Source organism: Dryobates pubescens, chromosome 21 (genome assembly GCF_014839835.1).
Source record: "Dryobates pubescens isolate bDryPub1 chromosome 21, bDryPub1.pri, whole genome shotgun sequence".
Taxonomy (NCBI): Eukaryota; Metazoa; Chordata; class Aves; order Piciformes; family Picidae; genus Dryobates; species Dryobates pubescens.
Genome location: NC_071632.1, coordinates 9,346,074 through 9,368,235, shown reverse-complemented (window position 1 = coordinate 9,368,235; position 22,162 = coordinate 9,346,074). Strand labels below are relative to the sequence as shown.

General features: G+C 43.2%; 1 protein-coding gene across 8 annotated transcripts in view; it reads right to left on the bottom strand.

The window, feature by feature from the left end:
* The window catches only part of ARHGAP12 (Rho GTPase activating protein 12), a 91,035-nt gene that overhangs the window by 54,993 nt on the left and 13,880 nt on the right, over window positions 1–22,162 (bottom strand). For 7 of the 8 annotated variants that reach the window (XM_054171343.1, XM_054171346.1, XM_054171345.1 and 4 more), the window contains exons 1-2: window positions 16,192–16,319; window positions 8,648–9,402 (exon numbers count right to left, since the gene is read on the bottom strand). In XM_054171343.1, coding sequence (XP_054027318.1) covers window positions 8,648–9,316 — 669 coding nt within the window. In that variant the 5' untranslated portion in view covers window positions 9,317–9,402; window positions 16,192–16,319. Of the gene's footprint in view, window positions 1–8,647; window positions 9,403–16,191; window positions 16,320–22,162 lie in introns of those variants that run through there. The other variant, XM_054171344.1, reaches the window with a different exon arrangement.

Here is a 22,162-nt window from a genome sequence, read left to right as displayed (position 1 = left end):
AAATAACAAACAGTGGCTATGTGCAACGTGGTATAAGGTACCTGTTGGAGCATGAAGCACTCCTAAACAAAATCCTAGCAATCCATCAAGCTGTCTAGTAAAGAAATGTCTATCCAACATGATGAAGCAGGTTGAACAATTAGTTGAGATCCAGAAAGTTTGAGTATTTTGGAGTTTTATCAGACATAGTATGTTGTATTTCCTTACATAGCACAATAGTTATAGAAGTCCCTTCACATCAATGACATGAAAAAAAAGGCAAGTGTGTCCTCCAAGTCCAGATCTCGCACTGAACTATTTATGACTTGTTGAGTTGCAATAAAGGACTAAGTATGGGCTACTGATACATTTACAGTATTACAATACAGCTTAAGCCAACACCACTCTGTTGCAGAGCTGTACTGGCAATAAATATTTGTAGAACTAGGTGGTGACTAGAGCAGCAAATGACTCAGTTGGGTGATAATCTACGAAAGCAAGAGAAAGACAGCAACAACCACTAGAAAACATACATCAAACTCTGCTTCAGCACTGCATTTAAAGAGAACACAAGGAAGCTCCTTGGTGTAACCAGATAACCCAAAGATCGCCTAGAAGCCCCAGGCAAACTGTTAAAAACAGGGAGCACTTCAAACTATGGAAATTAAATTCAAAAGACAATATGCAATTTCAGATTAAGCCAGAAGTTCTAATCATGGATTTTACTACAAACAGAGTTTAAGTTAGATAATGTAGCATCAAAACCCAACATAAACAACAAGCTTGGTTCATTCAGACAGTTCCTCCACTTCTGGCTTTCATTTACAAAGGTGTTTTAAATGTTTTATCAGACAGAGAATTAGAATTAAATGTTTTATCAGACAGAGAATTAGAATTAATTAAAACATAGACTCCAAATATCTATGCCAGTTTTCAGAGCATCATTGTGCACAAGCTCTAAATCTCTGTCAAGAGTTTACAAAAGAAAAGAATCACAGAATCACCAAGGTTGGAAGAGACCTCAAATAAAAGAGAGGGCAAGCAGATAAAAACTGTTGAAAGAGAAGTAAAATAACCGCCCCCCAAATGTTAAGTCCTTTACTTCTCAACAATCTCTCAGCTATTTCAGGATCAATAATTACAATACCAACTTAAAACTCAGGACTCCTCCATATGGAGTACTAAATGTGCACCGAGTACCATGTAAGGTTTGCGGAAAGCCTCCACACAGGAGCTGTTCCACATCTCTGCTCATACTTTTCACCTCTTCTATGCTATTTTCAGCACTATTGGCTTCTTATCAAGAAGAGGCAGACCTGCAACTGCATGCTATTTAAAAATACAGAAATACCACAGAATTAAGTTCTACATTTTTGGTTTGCTCTGTTTCCTACTCCTGACATTCTCTTTTCTTGTTTAATGGCTCCTCTGCCTTAACCTAGCACTTCCATAAAACATTCTATTAAAAAGTAACTGCCTTTCCCAAGAACTAGCTCAGACACCACGTTAAAATAGAACCATAGAAGTCTATAGACTAAATTTAAAATTGCCAAAAATGAGCCATAACTACATTGCCCAATTACTCACCATCACAAAAGTGTTTTGAAAAAATCTTCAAATGGTCCTATCCTGAAAGCCTGCTTTGTCCAAAAGCACTGTTCTTTAGCATGGGTTCAAACTCCACGTAAGAGCAAAACCCGTTCCTCTCCATCCTATTTAAACCAAACCTATCTGGTAAGGCACGTCAGAGAAGTATCAGCTGTCTGGGGACTCGATATGCATAGATTTGACTTTCCTTTTTTTAAAGCACAAATGTCTACCATTCCAGAGAGAGCTGCCTAAAAAAAAGGGGGGAAAAAAAAAGGAAAAAGAAAAAGATGTGTTCTGCATTTTATTCTACCCAGTCATATGTTCCCCATCCTTTTGTCACAGTGCTGTGAAACAAATGATACTTTCTTTAGAATTGTACAAAATAACAGCACATTTACTCCACAGGCAGGCACTGCAACATTAAACAACTGCCTAGACAGTAAGTAGGTAAAGACACATCAAATGCAGTTGTTTATATTCAGTTATGTGCAAGAACAAGATAGGATCGAATATTCTCCAACGGGGTTTTGTTTAGTACAAAGCAATTTAAGTTTGTTCTGTGTCTGAGGTTCCTGGACATAAAAGCGACAGAAGCAGTGCCAGTGGAGAACAAGGAAGTGCCCAGTATCTCCAGCTGCTTTCAGTTTAGCCAGCAGTCAGACAAAACACCCAGTCCTTCTCCTAGCTTCTCTTTCAGCATTTGTTCCACCATCCCCAGAGATTCTGCCATCCATCACCCCTGCTGAGGGTGGTATGTTGGACTACTTCAAAAGAAGAGGCAGGTTGGACAACAGGCACCAAGCCTCACATTGCACATTAGGAATTAAATTTTTCTAGATGGTAAAAAAATAATAAGAATAAAAGGAAAATTAAATTAATTCTATATTATGTCTATTATTCCTTAAGCACTTCAGCTTCAGCATCATTTGAGCCAGTTAGTAGTTCTACCGGGATGAAAGGCAGAGGTTTGCTAATGTAAGCTGACACCTTGGAAGTTCCACTTTATCACTTCATGCATGAAATTAAGACAAACAGGGGTTAAAAAAGAAATCAGAAGACTGTTGCCACTGGAAGAATTTTAACAGTGCTCTGGATGTTCCTTTTTTCCCCACTCTGAAAGCACAACACCAAACTGCACGTACCAGGTGGGTCTGTTGTTCAGCCAGCTGAGCATTCAGACACTACTATTAGTACAAGCCAGCCAGCTACAACTAACTCGTCTCCCAGGTTGCCTCACACAGATAACAACTTGTGTTTGTTTTGTGAGATTTTTTAAGGTCAGTTTTATTTGCAGCGGGGAAGTTCAGAGGAGCATACAGGCTGTAGGCAGTGTTAGTGGGACATTGTGCATCCTTATTCTAGGGCACCTAAATGCAGTAATACTCAGTGGGACAGAGCGGGACAGCTATCTGCTGACTGACATATTAGCAGCACTTAAAGCTGATCACAAACAGCAACACTGTAAAGGAAAACTTGATAGAATCATAGAATTGGTTGGAAGGAACCTCAAGGATAGAATAGAATAGAATAGACCAGACCAGACCAGGTTGGAAGAGACCTTCAAGATCATCGCATCCAACCCATCATCCAACATCATCTAATCAACTAAACCATGGCACCAAGCAGCCCATCACGTCTCCTCCTAAACACCTCCAATGACAGCAACTCCACCACCTCCCCGGACAGCCCATTCCAAATGGGCAATCACTCTATGAAGAATTTCTTCCTAACATCCAGTCTAAACCTCCCCTCGTGCAGCTTGAGAATGTGTCCTCTTGTTCCAGTTCCAACGCTTCTGCCATGGGCAGGGACACCTCACACTAGATCAGGTTGCTCAGAGACACATCCAGCCTGGCCTTAAAAACCTTCAGGGATGGGGCTTCTATCAACTCCCTGGACAACCTGTTCCAGATAGACAGACAGATACTGGCCTTTTGTTACTGAGTAGGAAAAAAAGAAGCCTGGAAAGCTATTCCTTAAAGGTCCTGCATAGAAAACATTCAGTTACTGACGTAAGCTAGGAAACATTTCAAGCTGTTTATAAAGTTCTAGCAGCAATTACTGGAATTATGCAAAATTTAAAGAAAAAAAAAAAAACACTTAAAAAGTACAAAATTCCTTACATCATAAAGCTTTTGGTTCCTTATTGAAAGCTATTCATCACCTCATTAATTATGGGCATATTTCAACATCATTCCAAATGATGGTTTTAAGGGGTTGAGGCATTAAATAGACAGTGCTCAAAAGTGTAAGTTGAAATATTAGATTATACATGCCCTGAATGTGTAAACATGCTCAGTTTGGTGAGAGTTTGGTTACATATTGTGTGCTTCCTTCATACTGTCAAGTTATTAATTCCTTGGGCAAATGAATGAAACAAAATGTTAGACCGATAAGGCAGCCGAACACTAATGAACTGCCACCAGTCTTTCAAGTAAGTGACAAAACCAAGAATGCTAAGATGTCCAGATCTCACATCTTCTACAGAAAACACCAGAAGGTGTGGGGGGCAAGTTTTCTCAATTACAAAATTTACAGCAACCCCACAGAAACTGCAAAGGTAAGACAGGAAGATCTCTTTGCCAGATCTTGACCACACAGAATTAAAGCAAAAGAGTCATCCTAGTGATAATCCCCTTTAGTGCTTCAGTTTATGCAATAGTCAATTAGTAAAAGAGGATGAAAGACAGAACAATCTTTGCAAATAGGTCACTGCCTATATTTATAATGATTAAAACCAACCTGCTACTAAAAGTAACTTTTAATAAGCATAAAAAGCAGCATTAAGGCAGTGCATGTGTTTTACTCCTACATACATTCTATGTCTCCTATGACAGAAGAGGAGGCAACGCTCATCAGAAACATTCTTTCACGTAGGTTATACATTAGCATTGCTAAAAGTAAGCTTTTAATTTCTGTCTGCCATGATTCTATTGCAAAGTATCACCCTCAAAGATAACATCTAACCATTCTTGACATGATCTCTGAGCCTACCCAACTCTTAGCCTGTCTGCACGCCTTCTCTCTCAAAACTTGTTAGTAGCTTTCACCTGCAAACACTGCCCAGAGCTCCACTGCTAAATGTCTTCCTTTTTTGCATCAGCTTTTCTTTCCTCTTTAGACAGGTCTGAACACATCACCTTTTTTTCCACTCAGGGCTGTCCTGCATACTGCTGGGACCTCCCATCTCCTCCTTTCAAGTACTTCTGCTACAGAATTTTCCTGTTCAACTTTTCCCTTTATCCCTGGTCTTTCTGAGTATTATTTTCTGCCCTTCCTGTGGGATGAGGACACAGACACCATTTCCCTAAACTGTTACTGAATTTCATTGATTCTCCCAGTTTTAAGCACCACCACCCTATCAGAGACTCTTATGCCCAGCTGTGCAGTCCTGAACCATTTCTTTCAATTCCAATTCTGCCTGCAGTTATAGTCTCCACACGAGATTTAAATCTGATTAAATTGAAGCTTGTTTCCATTCAAGCCCTACTTCCTCTAATTAGCTGCAGCCTTCCTACAGTTGAAATCCATGAACTAACATCTAATTCTTACAATGCCTTATGCACCAGAGCTGCACTCAATAGCTGGAATTTCTTTGTGTAGCACGTCTAGAATATTCATTACCCAATTATAATCTTTTCTCTCCACCACTCATTTGCTTACATCTTCATTAGCAAATTCTCCTGCTCACACTGTCACCTCTCTATCCCCTTCATTTCATATAATACTAAAGAAACCCTCCCTTTGTGCAGCACTTCGGAGATTCTAGCTCTTCCAGTATTTCCACAGCAGCGAGCCTGACACTGTACAGCTGCAGAACCTGCACTTCATTACTGGGAAAGAGCAGAATAGCCTACAGAGAATAATGCACCCATCTCTTTCAAGAAAGAGAAGCATTCCTCTGCATCCCATACATTTGTACTCAGGATACTGAAAATAACAGTGAAAGGTGGGCAATCACCCCAACCCTCCCCCAGAAAAATCACCTACACAAAGGTATTATTAGGGTCAGTCTAGCTTCTAATCTTCCAAGCTCAAGAGAAAACACCTGTAGCTTAGAGTGTATTATAATGCAGACTGCATAAAACTGGACTCCACAGCAGGCAGGGGAGGGAGAACCACAGTCGGCCTTGTGAAGCAAAATCCTGTTTGTGCGTAAAAGCTGGGAACTTGCTGTTCTCACTACAGACTAAAGAGCAATAAAAACAGCTTTCTGAGCCATTAATTTCTGCACAGCTGATTTCTACTAAACAACGCTCATTATTGAAAGCATTCTACAAAAAGCCGGGAGGCTGTTCCAGCGAGAAGGCTGGCACCCCGAGCACCCAGCCTCAGCTAACACTGACATCAGTGCCGCTGCTGCTGCGGCTTTAATCCCCATGGCTACTAAATGTCAAACCTTTTCATTGTGCTTAAAGAGCTTGTGACTCTGCACAACCAGATTAACTTACTTCACAGTTTTAAAATAAGACGACTGCAGGGCACGGTGAGCATTTGCCTTCCTGTCACCCAGGACCCTGACAACAGCAGGCTCTTCAGCAACACCACTCAGACACTGCCCTCCTTCTTCCACAGCCCAAGTGTGGCATTTTTAGGGTTTATCATTTCATAAGCACTGTGAAAATTCCCATCCTCAGATCTTCCCCAGCCCCGTATAGACTACCAATATGCACACAGCTGACCTGCTCAGATCCAAACTTAAACTTGACTCAACACTACAACCTATTTGGGGGGTAAGGTGAAAAGACTGAGTGCTAAAGCATCAACAGTCACAAAGCCCAGTGGAAACTGAGCAGTGGGCTGTGTGTTTCTTCTTGTCTGACAAAAGGCACCCACATAACCTTAACTTAATCTACTTTAGAGAAGGAAACACATCTAGCTATAGTCATCCCAAAATGTTAGGGGTTGGAAAGGACCTCTAGAGATCGAGTCCAAGCCCCCTGCCAGAGCAGGATCACCTAAGGCAGGTCACACAGGAACTCATTCAAGCAGGTTCTGGTAAGTCTCCAGAGGAGGAGACTCCACAACCTCTCTGGGCAGCTTGCTCCAGGGCTCTGCCATCCTCACTGCAAAAAAGTATTTCCTCATGCTGAGGCAGAACCTCCTGTGTTCTAGCTTGTATCTGTTGTTCCTTGAAATATCCCTGGGCATCACCAAAAAGAGCTTGGCACCTTCCTCTTGACACTCACCCCTCATATTTATAGACATTGATAAGATCCTCTTTCAGCCTTCTCTTCTCCAGACTAAACATCCCCAGGTCTCTCAGTCTTTCTTCACAGGAGAGATGTTTAAGTTCCACAATCACCCTCGCAGCTCTCCACTGGACTCTTTCCAGCAGATCCCTGTCCCTCCTAAACTGAGGAGCCCAAAACTGGACACAGTATCCCAGATGTGGTCTCAGCAGGGCAGAGTAGAGGGGGAGGAAAGCCTCCTAGCTCACAGTAGGAGGAACTGTCTTCACATAGGATATAACCTTAGCATAGTGAACTATTTAAAGCAGGCTATACGTTCTAAGCATTTCCTACTCATCTGCGTAATTTGTTTGGCAATTGATTACTATGGCAGTAGACTAGCCACTACACAGGCTTCTAAAACAAGCACCTAATCATTATTTCACCCTTCCATCTTCTCAGTGGCTCATCTCAACTACAGTGCACAAGGGCACTGCTGTAAAGAAAGTGCAAGAAAATTGATCAATCTTCACACTGCCTAAGTGAGAAACTACTGAAAGATAAATTCCATTCACTAATCCTACTTATTCAGTATTAGAGGCATGAAGTCCCATAACTAGAGAAACTCTGAAGTCCAAGAGTAGATCAGGATATTGAACACCTACTGAATCTGACTATTTCAATAAATATATATACACACATAAGTTCTACAGTTCCAGACTCACACTCACTTGTTAACTAAGCAGCTTGGCCTTAATTGTGTCTTATTAGCAAAGTCCTGATTCACAGCTCTCTGAAAAAGTTTTACCTCTTATTTCTAAAGTCTTATTTGAATACCACCCTGAAATGAGCTCCCTTGGTACTCTGAATATATGGCAGCAAGTGGGATTTAATGTAATGATCACTTTGTACCCAAGCAACGATATATTCACATTACAGAGTCAGACAGTTCAAGACAAAGGAGCTTTTAACCTTAGAATTGTGCAATAATTTAACATCTCCCTACAAAAAGGTAAAGGAAGGGAATATCATATCTCTATACACACATAATTATGTCTGTGCACACACACACACAGAGTTCAAGAAAAACCTGGATTAAAATAGACTAATTAACTTGGTTACTCTGTACCAGAAGTGACCTGATTATCTAAGTCAGTGCTAATCTTTGGGTGGGGGTGGGGGGAGGCCTGTTGGAAAATAAATAAATAAATAAAAATTAAGTGAGAGAAACCACTTTACTAAGTAAAAAGGCCATCAATGACCAGTTTTAGCCTGAAGTGGGAGTACATCATTCCTGAGATTCTTCCATACTAATTAAACTCACATGTTTCGAGTTTTTAACACGGAGGAAAGTTGTGAGAAGCAGAATTGGCAAGGCTGCCTCATTACAACAAGAGTACAAATAAAATAATCAGGCCAGAAATTAAACTCCATATAAATCTTAAGTGTGCTGCTTTTAAACTATTGAGCCCACTAATACATCAATTTACAGCTCTTACACTATCTATACACATACTTAGGGAAAGCTGACAGTAACTAGCACCATTATTTCAACAAGCCAAGAAGTGAGGAGTTGCTGTGGTAGGCTCCCTTCCTGTGGAAGAAAATGCAACCCAAATCCAGTGTCAACACAAAACCTTCATATAGAACAAAAGCACTTCTGCAACATTCAATCACAGGATAACACAAATGGAATTAATCCCCAAAGCAAGCTGCTTTTGGAAGGAGTGGAGCTATACACATCAATTGCTGAGACTTCAATAACCAGTTCACGCTGAGAAAAGGCATTTTTACTTAAACAATCTGAATTTATTAGGAATAAATCTCAAAACAGCAGCAAGCAATTGTGGCAACAAGGAAATGAAAGGAAAACCACACCAATCTCCAGGGACCATTTTCTAGCTTACCTGCACTTGTTCTGTGGAGCTACTACTCAGTTCATCTCCAGACTCTGAATCTTGGTGAATTTTTTCTGAGCCTTCTCCTGCTGAATCACATGATTGTTCATGCAAAAAACTGGTCTTCTCTATTTCCAAGAATTCTGGACATGGGAAATGACCCATGGAGATGGTTCTATACTGATTGGAAACCTTGGGAGATTGCAACTCACTGTTAAGTTTTCCATTGTTTTGGGTAAGGTCCAGACCCAAACCAAGAGTTTGACCAGGGCTACTGCTCGGTCCCAGATTTTGATTGGCATCTCGAACTAAGCAAGACACTTGAACTGGGGAAGATTTTCCAAAACTAGAAAGTTCTGGTGACTTATTCACATTTTCTGTTGATCTCTGTAATCCGTGTGTCAGCTTCAAAGCGTTATTTGGCAGCACGCTCGCCTGCTTAACAGGTGGCATCAGCGCTTTGCGTGGTATTTCCTTCACATACTGTGCTGGCACGTAGAAGGGTTTGGAATTTTCATCTCTTTTGACTTGCCACCAATCATCATTAGTCTTTTTCACTAAGATGTATTTTTCCCCTTGTTTAATCACAATTTTCTTGTCCTTGGCCTCGTACTCGTAGTCGTACTCCACTTCGATGTACAACTGTCCTGGAAGGATCTTCCCGCCTTTATCAGCCATTTCTGTTTGAAAAGACTTCACCTGTTCAGGCAAAAGGTAAGCCACATTCTGTTTCTGAAGTGTTATTTTCCTGTTAATAATCAGCACTGTAAGGGGGAAAAAAAAAAATGTAATAATAAAGTAATTGCTTCAGAGGCAAATCATTTCAAAAATAGCTGCCTATTCAATTCATGTCAAACTCAACCTAATTAATTGTTTCTAACAACTGCAGAGCTCCACTTGAAAACATCTATTTACACACAACAGCAGGTAAGCAAGTTGTTTTGTGTGGAGAGAGCAAACACCAGAATCCTAGCATCTAGGTATTTGAAGAATTTAAGATTTTCAAATACCATTCTCAGTAATAAAACAGAAAGAACAACTTAGTCACCAATTTAACTCTCCTATTCACACATGCCTCCTGCTATCAAGTGACTCATTAAGCCTGTTGTTTCCATTACTAAATAATGTTGATTGATCATCGAGGGGTTTGGGGGGTGGGAGGGTGGAGCTAGTTTGAGTCAATCTCTTGGAACTGTGTTACTACACTGATTTTAATCAAAATATTCAAAAGGTTATCATTTGCTTATTTTCATTCCTCTTTCATTTCAGAAGTCCCTTCGGCATGTTCACAATTCCTTACGAGATCCCTTAAGCATTCTTACACTGCTATACCCCTGCCATCAAGTTCAGCATGGGCTGGCAATCTGTGGTCTGTTCACGCTGTATGTCCTGTTAATCTCCACCTAACTGGAGAAGGAAATGACCCAGGCTGTCTGAGGCTGCAGCTCATGTTGCCTCTGTCTAGTTCATAGATTCATAGAATGGTTTAGGTCGAAAGGGACCTTAAAGATCATCTGGTTCCAACCTCCCTGCCATGGGCAAGGACTCCTACCACTAGCTCAACTTGCTTAAGGCTTCATCCAACCTGGCCAACACCTTCAGGGAGGGAACATCCACGACCTCCCTGGGCAACCTGTTCCAGTGTCTCACCACCCCCACTGTAAAGAATTTCTTTCTAATCTCCAATCTAAATCTACCCTCCACAATCTTAATGCTGTTCCTTCTCATTCTATCACTACAAGCCCTTGTATAAAGTCCTTCTCCAGATTTCTTGTAGCCCTCTTCATGTACTGGAAGGCTGCTCTAAAGCCTCCCCAGAGCCTTTTCTCCAGGCTGAACAGCCCCAACTCTTTGTGGCACTCCTCTGGACCTGCTCCAGCATTACTGTGTCCCTCTTACACCAGGGCCACCAAAACGGACTAGTGCTGCAGGTGGGGTCTCAAGCAAGAGCAGAGGGGCAGAATCCCCTCTCTGTCCTGCTGCTCTCACTGCTTTTGATGCAACCCAGCTCACCGCTGCCTTCTGGGCTGCCAGTGACCATTGCCAGCTCATGCTGAGTTTTTCCATCAGCTGGCACCTCCAAGTCCTTTTCCTTGAGACTGCTCTTGAGCCACTTCTTGAACAGCCTGTAGTTGTGCTTGGGACTGCCCCAACCCAGGTGTAGGACCTTGCATTTGGCCTTGCTGCCCTTCTTGATGTTGGCTTGGGCCCACCTCTAAAGCCTGTCAAAGTCCCTCTGGACGGCATCCCTTCCCTCCAGTGTGTCAACTGGACCACACAGCTTGGTGTCATCCACAAACTTGCTGAGGGTGCCTCAATGCCACTGTCCATGTCACTGTCAAAGATGTTAGACAGCACTGGTCCCAGTATCAATCCCTGAGGGATGCCACTTGTCCCTGGTCTCCATTTGAGCCATTGACCACAGTTCTCTGAGCATGGCCATCCAGACAATTCCTCATCCAGCATGTCTATAAAACAGGCAGTATCATAGATTTATTTCTTTTATAAATTGCCATAGATTAAATTATAGAATTTAATTTAAAGAAATAACTGTGGCAGTATCAAACAAAAGCATTCAAATTTCCAAGACAGTTTGGTTTCAGTGGTTTGTATTCTGAGTATTTACTTTGCTTTTTGTGGCATTTAGCTTCTAGAAAACCCAACCTAACTGAAAGTTTAAGGTCTAAAAAACCCAACAATGATGAAACCAAAATCTAAAATGATCTTTCAGGATCCTATAATCCAGACACTGAATCCTCACCTGTGAGCACCCATGTCTCTATTTAATAATGAAGCATTGATGTCACAATGAGTGGATAAGCATCAGTCTCACCAACTTAACACTGAATACAACATAGTAAATTAACATGAAAGGTAAGATTTCTTCATCTTGAAAGTCCAAGTGTGTAAAGTAGAGGGGAAGATCTCTAGCATTCAAACAGAACATAGGAGAATTCAGATCAAATGCTGCCACGTTTAATCTTGTAAGGGTTAACAAACTGATCTTTTAAAAAAGGGCATGTTTCATGAATGAGAGAAATTATGTAGAAACTTGCAACTCTGCAAGTTAAGACTTTGTGATGAGATCTGTAGGGCTCACCCTGCCACAGAGTGGAACTAATGCAATTCCACACGGCACACACAAGCAGAGTGAACTCAGCTGCCCCAAATGGGACTGAGGAGAGAAACAATTTAAAAAGGACTTCTGGGAGAGCTGAAGCAGCAACCTCTAACAGTTCATCAATTTTTCTTTCTCTAGTTCTGCTATTTGGTCTGAGCCTTAAAAAAATAAATAAAATATACCACCACAAGCCCCACACCATATCTCCCACACAACTCAAGAAAACGAAGCTCCAAAGCTCAAGTATGACACCAAGAGAGAAGTGCCCATCTTTAAACTGTGTCTTTCTCCCACAGTTCATCGTCTTTTCACTTCCAGGAAGCACTTCCTACAGCCAACTTGAAAGCTACTATCATTTTTACATCACTCCAAATGGAACTGCAAGGTCAGAGTTACAATTTTATGCAGGCCTTGGCAGAAGGAATGATGGCAACACATACAACAGAACTGACAGTAGGCGCACAAAGCAGTAGGAAAAGAACGTCAGGGTTCTGGTGTTTACTTTCTGTACCATAAAATGGTACACTGACATTCACAGCATTCTAGTCTATTTACAGTCTCAGCACAAAACAACTTGCTTACCTGCTGTTCTACATAAATAGGTGTTTTTAAGTGGAGCCCTGCAGTTGTTTAGCAACTGTAGCAGAAGGTTAAAATGAACAAATTGCAGCCATTCCCACGCTCTTCCTGGATTCAGCAGCTCTGCCATACAAACGGCTTTTTTTCCTTGTTGCTAAACCTGACTCCTCCCAACGCTTCTCAAAGCTCCTTACCAACCCCTTTCAGGGCTTCAAGGTCACATACCAGAACCATGCAAGTGCTTCTGAGCTACAATCTACCTGTAAGGTCTGCTTCCTTGGAAGTTGTAACAGTGTTGAATGAGTCCTCATGCTGTTTCTCCTTCTCCAACACAGAAACCAGAAAGATTAACACAAGCCCACGGTTTCCCACAGAGCTACCAAGTGTTTTAAAGCATGGATTTTTTTTCATTTCTCTTTTGCCAATTCATTCAGAGAGTATGCTTGTCCTTTTTTTTTTTCTCCCAAGACAGGCAGGTTCATCAAGTTGCTGAGGTTGGTTTTTTTTTTAAACCCAGAATTTTGAGACATACAAGTCAAATAAAATACAGTAGATACAAAAATAGCTCCATCCACTCTTGAAGTCAGCTCTGCAGCCCCATCTCTTTCCAAGAAAAGAAAAGAAACGCCAAAAATAAGCAGCACAATTTTTGTTCTTTCATCCAAGCTGCAAAATTATCAAGTCAACAGCAAATATTTGGTAATGTTGAACATAGGATCAAAAAGAGACAGGCTGTGTTCTGCTTTTGGCCAGGACACTAAAACAGTTTTATAAACAGATCACATCATCAGGATCAAGCAAGGCTCTAATTCTCTGCCTCAACAGAGAAGAGACACCTACAGTATAGATGGGAAATCTCTCAGTAAATTTAACAACTACAAGCATTAACCCTGCAGGCCTACAAACATCTACCATGGCCTTCATTTCACAGATCCAGATGCAGTAAGTTTCATTTTGTTCGAGTATTTTTAATGCAGCTGCTGTGCCATAGAAGGCAGACTGCCTGGACCCTATGCACAGCCTGGGAGAGAGGCAACTGTAATGTCCTTTGAAGGGTCCAGGTGTCTGTCTCATGGAACTCAGGCTAAAGAGCCATGGAAGCCTTGACCAAAACTCTGCTGTAAGTGGCTTAGAATTCAGATGTGAATACACAGTATTGACATTTGGAGAAATTACTTCCTTTTGCAAGGAGTCAACAACTGAAGCAATATGGCAGCTCTGACACTGTAAACTCACTGTGGTGGTGTGTTTTTTTCTGGATGGCACCTGCTTTGGGTAAGAAGGCTGAAGAACCCTAATCAGAGGACAAAGATTTATTTATTTCCACAGAGGACACCTGTAAGCTTTAACACTTAAAGTCTCAATACCTGCTGGCCCCATTGACAACAAATACCCAAGAAAAGTTATTCATAAGAGACTCAGGCCATACTTTTCTGCTGGTGAAGAAAACCCTGACTACTACCAAGCTAGGCCACATCCCCCAGCAGAAACAAAAGAATTCCACCATTTTGCAGATCATTCATGTGGTCCTAGGAGACAGGACACCTGTGGGTGCATAAGCCCAGCATCCTGTCATGCTCAGCTCTTTCACCCAGTATCCACCCATGGCTCAACTTGTGCTCCAATTTCCGATGGGAACCGTTCCCATCTCTTACTCATCCAAGAAGCCTGAGCAAGGGTGGCAAACTGGAGTGTTTGCAGAGGTCAGCTCCTCCCTCTGCTCCTCCCCAGGGCCAGGCCCAGACCACATGTGTGCAAACCTAACATCAAGGCGTTCCATGTGAACGCTTCCCGCTAGCCAGGCTTTATGTGCGTCAACACAAAAGGAGGCCTTTTCTAATCAGACCCTGACACGACAGCTTCAGCCCCCTAAGAAGAGTTTGGAGACCTTTAGTTTCTCTCAAAAGTATGCCCAAGTTCCTGGGACAACTTCAACCCTACAGCAACATGATCCCCTCCTCATGGCACTCCATCTCAACCACAGAACAATGCCCATTACGTTGATCTTGAAGCACATGTGCATGGTCTTGAAAGCAGCATAGTCCTAACAAAGACACAGAATGTTAAGTATGACTATATACAATATATATATAGCATGATCATATAAGATCACTTCAACTTCAGCATTATCCCAGAACTCAAGACCAAAAAGCAAATACATAAAAACCAGGAGGTGCACAATAGGTGCTTCATATCTCTCCTAGAGCATTTTCTTCTGATCTTCTAGAACCAGGTAACTGACATTTGAGATGCACTAAAAAGACTCTTTGCTATTTCTTTTCCTCTTGGGGGGGGGGAAATATCCCTTATTCACCATGGCTAAGGAACTGTTATTTACTTTACAACAGAAACAAATGATCAGTTATTAAAAATGCCACTGAGGATATTAACTGATCGCCTTAAAATTCTTTGTGTGACCTTGTTCACAGTGTCCTACAAAGCAGCAGCAGTTGCCTTGTGTAATCTTTTTCCATTTTCAGCATCAAACTTCATGCACTGCTGAAATGAACCCTTCCACAGTGCTGATACAGAAATAAACTCAATTACTGATGCTAAATTAGGATAAATTCTTACCGGTTCAGGACAGATGAGATACCTTGGCTACAGCCCACTAGATTCTCTGACTGCTTCTATCCGGGCAGTTTTCTCAGGGGTCCAATCTGTACTGTATAACCAGTGCTTGGGAGACTTGGTCCCACAGCAGCTTCGTTGGAATTTAACCCAATTCACACCTCTTCCAAGGGGCACTACTCTTTCTCCAGCACAACCAGCTCCTCAGTTAATACTGTCATGCAGGCAGCCAGTCCTCACTGGTGCCTGTAAAAACCATCTGCAGAGTGTGCATCTTGTGCATGCAAAAGTTGTACAAAAATAGATGCAAATATGCAAAAGCAAGCAAAAGATAGAGGCAAAACACAATTTACAAGCTTTATGAAAACGCTCCTTGAAGGTTTCCACAGAGATTACTAACACCGCTTAGAAATCGAGCACTACTTCCAAGTCAACTAGATTCCCAGAGCTCACACATCCGTAAGAATTAAAGGCATAATAAGTAACCACTTAATAGCTGCCTGTGACTCAGAGCTCTGAATAAGCGATGCATTCTAAGCAGCTGTCAGGACAACTTTTAGAGCCACACTGCAGCACCCCACACCTTGCCGCGCTCCCAGCACATCCCCAGCCCACTCGCTCCTCATCGCGGGCTTTTGTTAAGTTGTTGACTCCACCGACCAGCCATGAACAGCGCGGCAAACCCGCACCGACTCGCCCCGGCCAACCCACCCAAGTTGCCGCGCTCAAGTTAGCGCAGGGGCGTCCAACCGCCTTGGGCACAGCGGGGGAAACCGGGAACGGCCGCCCCGGCGCCGCTGCCCGCCGCTTCTCTTTGTTTCCCGCCGGCCGCAGCCCCAGCAGGTGAGCGGCAGCTGCACAAGGCAGGTCGGGCGGCCCTGCCCGGCCTCCGCACCGCCCCCGCACCGCGGGCCCACCGGCAGCGCTCAGGTGCGGAGCTGCCTCTCGGCACCACCTCCAATCGGGCACTCCCGGTGGCGCCTGCGGAACGGAGCCGCCGCCACCGGGGAGCACGGAGGGGCGGCGCCGCCCCGACCCCCCGCCGGCCGCCTAGCACGGGAGGCGCGTCCCGCCGGCGCCCCGGGATGGGAGAGTCGGGGTAGCGCCGGGGGAGCTGGGGCCGCCGCCACCGTGAGCCGGCCCCGGTGTCGGGCGCGGACGTGCCCTCTGCCCGCCGCAGGGCCACCCTGCCCTGCCCGATTGTCCCGGCGGCGCCACGCTCCTCCCCGCCCTCCTCCTCCTCCTTCCCTCCACAACCGGACCAAGAGGCGCGGCCCCTCACCTGCCACGGGGGCGCGGCCGGTCCCGGGCCCCGCTCTGGTGGCCGCGGCAGTCGCTTAGCTCTTTCTCCCCGGTCCCCCTCCCCGCCCGCCGCGGCCCCAGCGCTGAGTGTCAGCTCCGGGGCACGGCGGCGTCACCGCTCCCCGTCACGTGCCAGGGGCGGCGCCAGGCGGAGGTGGGGGGGTGTGGCGGCGGGGCGGGTGCAGTGCGCCCCGTTTGGCTCAGCTGCGCTCCGGCCCGGCCGTGCTCGGGTGCTGCCCGGAGCAGCGCTGCGGCGCGGGCTGGGGGCTTACTGGGCGATACACCCGGGCTTGACCCTTGGCCTCAGCCTGGCTGCCCGGGGACACCGCGCTTTGAGATGGCAGCGGGGTGGGCTCGGGCTCGGGTACGCTGCGTCCCGGCTTGCGGATTTGCTATGGGGTCCGGTAGAGCAGCACACAGCAGCGAGCCCAGGGGCGATCGGCCGAGTCCCGCACCTCGAATGATGCACGCTGAGGAGCTCCGGCGCCGGGCCGGAGCGGGCAAGGCCTGCTCGGCACCAGCGGCTGGTTCAGCAGCACCCCCTCCAAAAGCAAAGCGGAGGGGCTGCAGCCTGATGGCTGGTGCGGGTCCTGCCCCGCAGGGGATGCCCCTCATAATGTGAAATCGGCGTTAGTCCATCCGCTCTGCCGTCCGCTTTTATTACAGTCTGCTAAAGTAATCCAGCGCGACTGCCAGAGCGATAAGATCATTTTCTAATTCACATGGTAATGTGAAATATCTAGGCCTTTCTGTCCTTAATAAAAAGAACAGATGGAAAACAAAACCTGGACCCCTTCCTGGCTGCACCCCTGCAGTCCCTCTGAGTGTTTCTAGTTGATAACTGAAGAAACAACAGAAACACAAAGAAAAGAAAACAAATAGCCTATTCGATTATTTGGGGTAAACTTGCTTAGTATCTTATTCTGTTAGTAGAAGTTGTCAAACATCCAGTTTAAGAACATTTGCATGGCCTTCACAGCATTTTCAGATTGTAAGTAATCTTATCTTTTAAAAAACGGTATCTAGTCCTCATGGTTGCAAAGATAACCTTGAAAGCATGAACTGACTGTAACTGATACAGTGATATCTGAATGAATCTGCAACCAGCTTGAAACAATGGCACTGCATGTGTAAATTGTCTGTCCTCTATTAATCTCATCAAGACTGATGCTGGCCCTGGCTTTTTCTTTGATTATTTTAACACAGGGAGGAAGGAAGGAGACAGTAAAATCCTCAGAAGGTGGGAAGAACAGGTTTGCTTAAAGCAAGAGACCTGAGGAGTGCGAGGAGGTGAAAAAGGGAAACAGAAATTCTGGTTGAGGAAAATATGAAAATAGCATCAATAGCTTTAACTGAACATGTGGATGCATTTTCATATTGAATAGTATCTCCAGTATCACTATTTCCCTGCAGCCTCCTGACAGGTGGTATCTGACAACATGCAAGACAAGAACTAAACACCGCAAGTATCTTAAAGCTTTGCTTCTGCGTATCTTAGCATGAATACTTGTGAAAATGTCTCCTTCACACCAAGGATCATTTGACTTTGGGCTGTCTGTCCACAAAACATAGAATCTTAGAATCACTGAAGATGGAAAAGACCTTTAAAATCATTGAATCCAACCATAACCTAACTACCACAACTACTAAACTTTATCCTGAAGCACCACATCTGCACACTTCTTGAACACCTCTAGGGATGGCGACTCACCACCTTCCTGGGTAGCCTGTTCCAACACCACTCTAAAGATTTTTTTTTCCTAATATCTAATCTAAACCTCCCCTGGCACAACTTAAGCCCATCATTACTGAAATTCTGTTGATGGTGCAAGGCTGGCACCACTGTCACACCTACCCATTCAGCAGTTATTCAGAGTCTGGAAAAACAGACTAGTGTTTTTGTTGCAAGGGAAAGAACATCCTGCATATAGTTGTCCATTATTTGTTATTAAAAGGCAGAACAAACTTAAAAGACAGTAGCTTTGTATTCATACTTATTCCTTTGGAAATTATATGTGTGTGAAAAAGATACAGAGTAATCCGAAGTATAATGTTCAGCTGGATGTTTTTGTCTAACAGGATTCTATCTGTATGGCCAGTTTTGTGGTAGAAAATAATATACTTAGAACACTTGGGTATTTCAGAGCAAATTGACTGCATTTTACCTACTAACATGCCTGAGGTATACATAAAAGCATCTCAAAAGTCAGTCATAGTAACCACACTGTAATTATCCTTCCTTACTGCCAAGGCTTCACTAGAGTGCTGCAGGATATGGCATTAGTGATTCAGTCTGAGGCACTCTTCCCTCTGAGTCAGTGTTGAACCAATGGTCCAACACAATATCAGCGTGCATAATAGAACCAAAGGTGCCAGAAGATATGTAATTTTGAGTCCCTGCCCAACTGCAGTCATGAAAGATTCCACATTACAAATAAAGTGTCCAGCCCAAGTTCCAATTTTAGCGTCTGTTGCATATTCTGCCTGTGGGGATTTCACTGTCTCTGCACTGAAGCAGAGTGAGCTGGAGTTCACAGCCTTTACTCACCATGCCTTGTTTTTCCTGGAAATGTAGGATGGCTGTCACACTGACACCTCAGGTGGGACTCTGTGTGTATCTTATATGGAAAGATCCAATACACGTAGTGACCTCATGAGTCTGACAGAATTGCCAACTACAATTGCTTCATTTAGTATAATAGGAGCTGTGGTAGAAACCACAGGACTCTTAAATCACCTCTCACATTCTGAGTGTTTTACATTGTAACTCGCATTCAAAGGCATCAATCTCTGCCTTTGGAAACTGATTCCTTATGAAAAGTTGGTATTTGAACTGTGTCTGTCTGTCCTGTTAAACCAAATTTTCAAAACCTTTGTCCAAATTCCACTCTGTTTGCCAAAAGGGAGTTGTCTCAAGGCAACCAAGCTCCCACAAGTTTGGTGGAAGCAGGCAGCTGTATAGAGATGCAGAAGGAGCTGCATAAGGAAGTGACATTATAAATGCTGTGGAGGAAAAGTTGACCTAAGACTTGCAATCTATCATAAAACACAAAGCCACAGAAAACAAGATTCCTAGTTCTGAAAACCCAGTCTTGGAAAAATGCATTTTGCTGTTTTAAATTGGACACAGCCTTCTATCCTTAGCATCCAAGCTCTGAAAGACCAGGCTCATGTGTTTAAAACTCCCAGCCTGTCATGTTTGAAGAGCAAATTCCCATTTCATATTTTTACCTTTCCCTCCCCCCCACCTTCTGAGTCCTCTATTTCAAATCTCTACCAGTTCAGCTGTCCATTATTTTACGCCTCAGTCGCAGTTATTCTACATTCATGTCATGTTTTAATTCATTTGAGATGCATATCTGAGCTTGGAACTTGCCATCCTATTACTCATCAGGCCAGGACTGACGTTAGGTAACCAACAGAAAAATGTGCTGCTCAAAAGATGATTGCTATTAAATCCGGGTTGTTTATTCATTGTTTGCCATCCCCCCTTGCCAAACAGACTAATCTGATTATGAACTCTGTTGATTCTTTCATTTGGAAGTGACTAAGAAGGCAAATACAAAAAGCTCTCTCACATCTAACAAGCAGATAGTGCAAATATCCACCTTGCACATTTTGCTGTTTCCCTGGGTTTTTACTCCTCTTTTTCGGAGACTTTCCCCCTGTGTTTGGTCTTACAACCTCAGCAGTGATACACCCGAAAGAAACCATTCTGAAATTGGACAAAGAAATGCATGTAAGTGAGCAAACAGTTCTGATATAAATAGAAAACATTTTCCTTTTACTTCAATGACTACTTAGAAGTGTATTTTAAAAGTGGTTCATCTTGCCTGATGTAAAGCATATTACCTGGGGCAGCTCCTGTCTACTCTGCTCCTACTTGCAGGTTTTTTGACAGCTTCTAGCCTCTTACCTCTATCTAAAAATACCTCTACCACCTACACATACACATACAATCAATTTCTCCTTTCTATTCTTCCTGACTACTGCAAAAGCACTCCCCTTAACCAAGTGCAGATACTGGGGGCTTTTTGCATGAACTTGTCAATTTACTCCCCATCTCCTGACTCATCCTAACAGATGAGCCACTTTTATTTATGTAACTGCACATTGTATGGAAAAACAGCTGAAAAGGGAACAAAGAAAGTAAAGAATAGAGAAAAAGGAAGCCAGATTTCTCAGAAGTTCAGTGAAGAACTTCTTTCACCATGACTCTACAAGGGAATGTTCTCTGCCTTAAGGAAGAACTTTTATCCGCAGCTCAGAGAAGGTAATTCGCTTTACTGTGAAAAATCCAGGAGGAATTTGTAAGATTGTTTCCACCCCACCAGCAGATTATTTTTGCAAACCCTATTAGCCAGAACAGGCTGTGGTCAACACATGCTTTTTTTGCTTTGCTCTGCTCATTTACTACATTGTGGCGTTCAGTATTTGAATCTCTCTCGGAAATCATCCCATGGAAGGAAGCTGTGACAAAAATTCAAATGTGCCTATTGTTTGCAGCAGTCTCAGTTTGCAAGTAGAGAACATTTTCTTACAGCTATCTGATTGTCAGCATTACCAAAGAACAAAGTGAGATCTGTTTTGTTCAAACTGATCCTTTAATTCTGCTCTTGCCAAGACCAGGCTCGCTGCTTAGCTGTGAATTAAACTGTTTATTGTTTTTCTCTTCTTAATCATAGTATTCCAAACTGTATCACTTCTATGTTAGGCATAGTAATATACTTCTGAGTCACAGCACAGAATTAGAAGTGGAGAAAGGTATGGAATAGTTTTCTGACAGAATTGCTAAAGCAGACAATTGGTGAAGGACATTTCTTTGTGCTACTTTGACTGAAGACCTTTGCCTAAGCTAAATATTAGGCAGCTGTGCCCAGCTAGATGTGTCTAGCTATGGTTGGAGCTAACAGACAAACCACACAAAAGGCACAATTAATCTTTTCAATAATAATATCTTTTTCCTAGGATAAACTTACAGTGAAAGGAATTGGTATCCAAAAAGCACAAAGTAAATGTCCATTTATACCTTGCAGATGAGGAGAGTCCTGCACCAATGTCATTAATAAGTAGCTTATTTTGTGTCTAATATGGAAATCATTACATTCATTAACTACTAATAAGAACTAAATAAATATAAACATATTACTTAGCTGCCAAAAAAAAAAAAGTGTTAAATGTTTTATTCATATTGAAGTTCATTTTATTATGCTGCACAAAATTCAGGCTTAGGGTAGATTCACGAAGGAGTTTCTGGTTCTCCAAATCACACATGTTTAGAATTGCTCCAGCTGCATGGCTCAGCGAGCAGCAGCTCAAGCGAGCGAGGCGCTGGCTTCCGGGCACTCTGAAACTGGAAGTTCAAACTCATGCTAAGTGTTGCTAATCCCATGCAACCACGTCCAGCAAAGTTCACAGTGGAGAGTTAAACTGAAGTTACCTGAAGTTGCCCAGATTGTACTGAATGCTCTTTCTAAGGAACTGTAGGAACTGATAGACTGGATGGGATTCATCTCAGCTTAACAGGCATAGCTAAAAATCAAGGGAAAGGTTCATCCTGCCCAAGTGTTTTGAGTATCTGTTAGTATGTATCTACATCAAAAGTGGATGTCTAAGCTCCCTGGACAATCCATAGAGTTGTATTTGTTAGAGCTGTCTGCAGAACAATTAATTTCCTCTTAAAGCAGGCATCCCTATGCGATCAGGACAATTGCCCTCTGGAGTCTCTTGATGTAGTTAAACTCTGGCACTCATCACTACTGGAACTGCTGGATGCCAGAAGCCTTCATACACAAAAAGAATGAGACAAATTCATGATGAAAACAAAAAGAAAAAGAAAAAGAAAAAAAAGAGTGACTTAGAATTTTAATTTTCATCAGCCTGGAATGAATCTAATCCTACCTATCCTGGGAAAAACAGACATGCGTGTATGCAGGCAATTCTCAGACAGT